Genomic DNA, 7,500 nt, shown 5'->3' with positions numbered 1-7,500 from the left:
TTTTTTATTACCGACGTCCCTTTTTCTTTAATTTTCATCTCATGAGAGTAAACCTCACAACGCAATGCCACTTTTACGAAGTTAATTCCCGAAATCTAGTCCGCCATTCACACTCCCTCCCGTCATTCATTCCATGTCTGGATCCCAATTGTGTTGTACCGTCACGTGCCGTACGTAACTCGACCCGTTTCGCTCCTCGGAACACTTCACGGGGGGATTCCTTCGCCAGTTTGTTTGATGATTTATTTCGTGGTCATTTTTTTTTTTTTTTTTTTTTTTTTGCTAACCCTTTTCCGTGTCGAAAGTATTTTTTTTTTTTTTTTTTTTTTTGGTGGGGTAGGGGGGATAATATCATTACTGTTTGTACTATTTTTATCTTCCAGTTTGGAAATGTTTATATATTAGTTTTTATCTGTATCCTGGTCATATGTTCTTTCACTCTGTTTCACTCAATTATATTGCCTATCTATCTACTTATTTACCAGCTTATCTATTTGTTAGTCTATCTGTCTGCCCCAGTGTCTATATCATTATTATCATTACTATAACACACACACATATATATTTCATTTATTTTTTGCTGTAAAAAGCACAAACTTCACTCTTTTATCAAGAGTCTAGTGTGAAGTCGTCAATCGCATAATTATTATAAAACTGAATATTATTTTTATCTCATGAATCTAACTTTTCTTAATAGTTTGGTGCTTTAAAACTCATATCGTCTTTAATGACCTCCATGACGTCATATAAGGGGGAGGAGCATCGAGAAGGAGGAGCGAGGCTTGGCCCCGCCCTCCTCGCCAGCACTATTATGGGAGAATGCCCGTTTCGAGGTGCCTCTGAAGTGCCGTGAAGTGCAGTTAGGTGTTCAATGCTTAGCCGAGGAGTGCCGTGGAGAGGCATGCTCTGGGGAGAGAGCCTTACTCTCCGCATTTCGGGGTTTGGTTGTGAAAGTAGCTCTTGGTTGAACTATCGGACCAGGATTACGGTTGTGAATGTCCGTGGAGTATCTTCAAGCTACGGCAACCGGTTTCCAAAAGGTAAGTGGACTTGCGTCATGGAGTAAAACCGTCGGAAGATGGGTAGTCTGACCTCGGTAGTACTGAGTGACAAGGGCTGACTCTCTCGGCTGAGATCTCAACACACACAGAATTATACGAACTCCACTGCCCTCTCATTTAAACATTTTTATCTCAAATTATGGAATAGCACATAGAATATTAATTTTAAACAACCGTAGGAATTTCACTTACTTATAAATATCCACGATTAATCCAATTCACGCGCTCTTCAACTACAGTAAGTACGTCCACACTCACCTATTGCACAGGCCAGTCAGATTGAATACCCGAGCCCGCGCCGCCTCTCTCACTACGCTAAAGGCATTGCATTCTTAATCTAGGTGGAGAAGCGGAGATGGGGAACCTTTTGTCAGCCAGCGATCTCTCTCTCTCTCTCTCTCTCTCTCTCTCTCTCTCTCTCTCTCTCTCTCTCTCTCTCTCTCTCTCTCTCTCTCTCTCTCTCTCTCTCTCTCTCTCTCTCTCTCTCTGTTGATTGCTGCCTTGACTATCGCTTCATCTCTTATTGAATTCGATCGACTTGGGAGCAAGTTGTTTGATTTTTCAAAAGGTTATTGCTTATTATTTCTTTTCTTTTGTTTTGTTTTTATTTTTTTCGCTGTCTGTTATCGTTTGATTTTTTTTGTTGTACGTTACTCACTTTCTTTCTAATCTCGCGTGTTCCGTCTTTTTTCCTTGTTTATTCACGCTTTCACTTTTGTATTATCTATCAGTTTATTTATATTCTTTTTTCACATTCTTGTATCCCCCATCTTCGCCCTTGTGCCTCTTGTTCCCTTTCTCTTTTCATTTCTTCGTCCTATCGCCTCTTCCTTCTTTATATTTTTTCATGTGTATTCGTGTGGTTAGTCTTCGTCTTTATTTATCTATTTATCTATTTATTTATTCATTTATTTATGCATTGTCTCAAATCAGTTTCTTTTCTTCTCTCTCTCTCATTTCAAAAATGTCTGCTATTCGAGGTGCATTTGATTTATTTACATTTTATTGCATCATAATCGCAAGAGAAATGTTTACCTCCGCACAAATTCACTCGAGAGAAGGTTTTTCTTTTGTACTGTACAATTTATATCGCATATAAATCGCGCGTGAATTGGAAATGATGAGCTTTGGTTAGATTTACATGAGTAAAAATTTTTGTGTGTGTGTGTGTGTGTGTGTGTGTGTGTGTGTGTGTGTGTGTGTGTGTGTGTATGTGTGTGTGTGCGTGCGTGCGCGTGTGCGTAAAACGTGAAGGGCGAACCGTCTACCGCCAAGGCATGAACTTAGCTCAAAACCACCTGTTATCTTCCCCTCCTCCTCCCCCCTCCCCCCTCCCCTCCCCCCCCACTCACCACGCAAGAAACTCCAAGAAGTCTGAAGTGGACGTGACCTTTGACCTAGTGCCCGACGAGGAAGGGGATGAAGGGAGGGGGGAGGGGAAAGGTGGGGGGAGGGGGTTACACTCGCTACCTCATAATAGCGAGCAGAAACCGCAGTGTGAGGAATGACCGGTATGACACGCGTGGCATGACGGGCTTAGCTAGTGGCATTCTTTGACTGTCGTGAGTCATTCGGGGCCGTTTATTCTGCAAAATGCACGGAGCGTCGTCAGTACGAGGGACAAGATGGTTCGCTGAGCTCGTTTCGCAAGTGTCAGGCCCGTTGGTGACACTCGCAATGACATGGGCGAGTGAGGGATATGACGCAACCTGTCCCAATATATATTTATATTTATATCTATATTTATATCTATATCTATACATATATAATGCATCTGTGTGTATGTGTGTGTGTGTGTGAGTGTGAGTGTGAGTGTGAGTGTGCATACATACATACATACATACATACATACATACATACATACATACATACATACATATATATATATATATATATATATACATACATATATATATATATATATACATGTGCATATACATATATATATCTATATATACATATATACATATATATATATATATATATATATATATATATATATATATATATATACATGTGCATATACATATATATATCTATATATACATATATACATATATATATATATATATATATATATATATATATATATATATATATATATATATATATGCATATACTGTACATACTGCACGCAACAGCTCAAACCAGGTATTACAAAAAGCGAAGGGTCGAGAGGTAAAAAAAAAAAATAATAATAATAAAAACTCAATAGACTGCAGCGAGTAGACGGCAGAAGGGGAAGTATTATGACTCGCAGACGTGTGTTTACACTGCCTCTGAACCACGTGGTGACCATGTGAGGCGGCGAGAGGGGAAATCTAATATTTATCTGCCTCGTGTCTTCCTTGTGCTTATAACCATGTGTGTGTGTGCGTCTTCCTACATATGCAGCAAGGTCTCTATCTGCTAGCTTTTGTGTATGGATTGATTTGCTACTTCTATGAATGCTTATGGATGTGTTTTATACGTGTGAGCTGGCGTGCGGTGTGCATCTGTGTCCAATGTGTATTTTTGGGTACATGTGTTGCGTGTGTTTTGTCTTGTGAGCTCACTAGGATCTTGAAGACATTTAGAATGCAAATGAACACGACTTCCTTATCATCGCTGTCACTGTGACACTCAGTTAAGCCAAAAGCAATGTAAATAAAGATCTCATTCTGTGGTATACGTGACAGGGGGTTGATGTTATTATGATAAGCGTTCATTAGTATGCATTAGAAAAATCCTCTGAAATATAGGGCGTTTTTTTTTTGGTATATATAGTTATCTGCCGCTGTAATATCATCTCTGTACTTCTCGTTAGCTTTATTACAGTTATATAGTATAATTTGTATTACCGTTGTTATTATTAAAACTACTGCTACACTTCTACTGTTATCGTTACTATATTACCGTCATTATCATAAATTCAAATAATATAATAATAACACTATCAAATCACTTCTACTATTACTGCTACTGATGGGTTTATTATCATCATCAACATCACTGTTGCGTTTTTTTCACACACCCAATTAACCTAGCAATTAATAATCGTTGTTTCAGTTATTCTCACAGTAATATGCGTCAAAATCTTGTTAAGAAAATTAATAACTGTCTAAGAATTCACCGCACCTCTCTTAGACTATCTCTCTTGCTCCAGTCATTCCTGGGAAATCCACAAACAAAGCCGTATAAGCAAAAACAAAAACAAAAAAACTCCCTAACCAAAAGAGCTTTGCCGATCGCCGGATTTCCCTATCGCTGACCTCAGCCAATTGCTGTGGACTTGTCCTCCGCACGGCATTAGTCGTAACATATTTTCTTTATTTCTGATATTATTCTTTGTCTGTGCAGACTGTTTCATATATCAGCGAGTGTAGTTTTCCTCCTTTGTGACTTATTTCATTTATCTGATAATTTATACTAAAGTATTACAGTAAACTTGCGAAAGAAATACCATAGATGCAAAGTGTCTTATTTTCTACCGCTCTATCCACCACAGGCAGAGTTTATTTTGTACCATTACGGTTGCGTGAAACTGAAACTATACCTTATTAAAACAAAGCTTCTACTAGTTTTACTGGATTATTTACATCTTTAGGATCATTGATTTTAATTGTATTAACGCTGCCACTATTATTACTTACCAAATATAATATAACAGTTTTCCTTCATCAGAAAAATACACCATATAATGTAGTTACCGCTATCCACCACTCTTTCTTGAGAAATATGTTCAATCACCATCAAGCCTTCACAATAACACATTTCAGCTCTATATTTCCGACATGAAACTTCTTCAGTCATTTCTGAATCCATATAAGCTGTGGGATTCGATCACAAGTTCGAGACAAAACGAATGAATACCTCAGATGTTAAGTTATTTTTCGTGTATATACTTTGGTCTCTTGATGGATTTTAATAGTTTCTTAAATATTGTTTTCCTCGTTGTTATTTTTTTTTATCCTAATGTGATTCTAAGTATTATCTCTGTCGTTACTATTAAAAGCAGTAGTACCGTTGTTATTGTAATTGGTATTATTATTGTTTTTGTTATTAACACTATCGTTATTATCATTATTACTGATGTTGTTATGCTATTGTTACTTTTATCATTATCATTAACTTTCTAATTATTATTGTTATCATTATTATTATTATTATTATTATTATTATTATTATTATTATTATCATTATTTTTATTATTACTATTATTATTATTGTGATTGTTGTTGATATTATAATTATTATTATTATTATTATTATTATTAAGGCCACTATTAGTTATTATTATTGTTAATATTATTATTACTATTGCTATTACCGTTATTATCATTATTATTATGATAATCATCATCAATAATATTACAATTATTATTATTATTATTATTATTATTATTATTATTATTATTATCATTATTGTTATTAATGTTACTATTATTATTATCATTACCATCATCATCAATATTACTATTATAGTTGTCACTACTACTATCATCATTATCGTTAATATCATTATTATTTCTATTACTATCATCACCATTATCATATTCATCATCATCACCATCATTACCAGAAAAATCATCATTATCTTCACCTTCATCATTATCATCATCATCACCATTATCTTTATCATGATTATTATTATCATTATTGCTCTTGTTATAATTATCAGTATTATTGTTATTGTTATCATTGTTATCATTATTATCATTATCATCAGTATTATTATTATCATTATTATCATCATCCTCATTATTATTATTATCATTATCTTTGTTGCTATCATTATACAAAAATGCCGGGCCTTTTGTTTAGAATTAGTGATTTCTGAGTTCATATAAGTATAAACACCTTCAGCACATAATGATAAATTTATTTCGTTTCTCTCCAAACACTCAGAATCAATGCTACGAATTTAAACCCACACATCTCGTATAGGAAATAGGAGGAGTTGCTGATAGAGAGAGTCGCGGCCACCTTGAATTTAGCGGTTTAATTTTGATTCCATTTGATACAATGGACATTCTTGGTGTGGCATTGTGTCTGTTTTATTTTGCTTCTAAGTTATCCCCTGTGTGCAAGGAATAGCCGGGGTTACCATCCACTGGCGGCGAGGGATTTGAACGCGTCAGCATTCAAATGTAAGACTAGAAACTTTCTTCATAAACAAAGTAAAAAAAAAAAAATCTGAGGAAATTTGTTACATATATTTTAATATTTGAAATGAAATGCATATGAAAACATGAAATACAGATATTCCATGTCTTTATTTTTTATTAGAATGTTAATGCCTTCAGCTATACTCCTCGCAGCCAGTCGCTAAAGGAGGAATCTTCCAAAATAATGGTAATAATAAGAATAATCAAAAGAAATCAATATGAAAGCGTGTAAAGATATGATAAAATTGTCTTTTGCCTTTATTTCCATTTCCCTTTCTATGACATTTACAAATAAAATCTAAATGTTACAAATTTAACTGAAATGTTTGCTTGTCCAGCGCAAATATATGCTTCTTATATATCCATTTGTTTTCCTTTGTTCAGTCATGTGTAACTTAAGTTATAATTTGTCATCTACTTCTTGTAAAACATTGTTAGTTAACTGCAGCCCTATTTAACCTGAATAGTTATCGATACATGTCATGGAAAAGAAGGGGAAAATTGACAATGGACAATAGCATTCCATATCAATGTATGGTAATTCATTATATTTCTTAAGTATGCATAATTTTGAGTGGACGAACATTTTACCGGAAAAATATTGCCACGTTTTCCCGCGCTTTTTTGTCTTGGCGGGAGAGTAACATCTTTCAATAAAAAATAAAAAAAAGTCTAAATTATACAGAAGTTGATTATATATGTTACACAGATGCTTCATGACTGAACAAGGGAGAACACACATGTCTTTGTATTCTTTTACGTTCTTTTGAAGAGCGAACTATCAAGTCAAAACCGTAATTAGTGTGTAAATGATATGCAAAGGGAAAGGCAAATATATGCAACAGATGGTTATATGAAACAAAATAAAGATGTATTTAATGTTACTTTTTTCTTCTTTTTGATAAGTATCACAGATGCATTTATCCTGTTAGCGAGTATAACATTAACATTCGATTAGGAAATTAAGATAGTGAATTTATGTTTCCTTATGAACTTATTTATGCATTTAACTTTTGATATTAGAATATATATGACAAAGTTTATTTTAAATTCTTAAAATACGGTTTATTTAACAAGAGCATTTACATTATTGTACTTGAACTAGTGTTACTAAATAAAATCCCAGCTCGCTAACCTTAGGGTGGTCGCCTCTGACTCAGAGAGAGAGAGAGAGAGAGAGAGAGAGAGAGAGAGAGAGAGAGAGAGAGGGAAGGAGACAGACAGAGAGCGAGAGAGAGTGAACGAGTGAGTTAGTGAGAGAGAGAGAGAGAGAGTTTTCTACATTATTATCA

General features: G+C 34.7%; 1 protein-coding gene across 2 annotated transcripts in view; it reads left to right on the top strand.

Annotated features, from left to right (window-relative positions):
* LOC125029133 overlaps positions 1-7,500 on the top strand; it is a 50,445-nt gene that overhangs the window by 10,442 nt on the left and 32,503 nt on the right. The window contains exon 1 of one of the 2 annotated variants that reach the window (XM_047618943.1): positions 873-1,040. The exons of the other annotated variant lie outside the window; for it this stretch is intronic. Within the exon in view, the coding sequence (XP_047474899.1) occupies positions 996-1,040 (45 nt within the window). The 5' untranslated portion in view covers positions 873-995. Of the gene's footprint in view, positions 1-872; positions 1,041-7,500 lie in introns of those variants that run through there. 2 annotated transcript variants of the gene reach the window in all.

This window comes from Penaeus chinensis, chromosome 9 (assembly GCF_019202785.1).
Source record: "Penaeus chinensis breed Huanghai No. 1 chromosome 9, ASM1920278v2, whole genome shotgun sequence".
In the NCBI taxonomy this organism is placed as follows: domain Eukaryota; kingdom Metazoa; phylum Arthropoda; class Malacostraca; order Decapoda; family Penaeidae; genus Penaeus; species Penaeus chinensis.
Note: the sequence above shows the minus strand (reverse complement) of the source record. Positions and strands in the feature narration are given on the sequence as shown.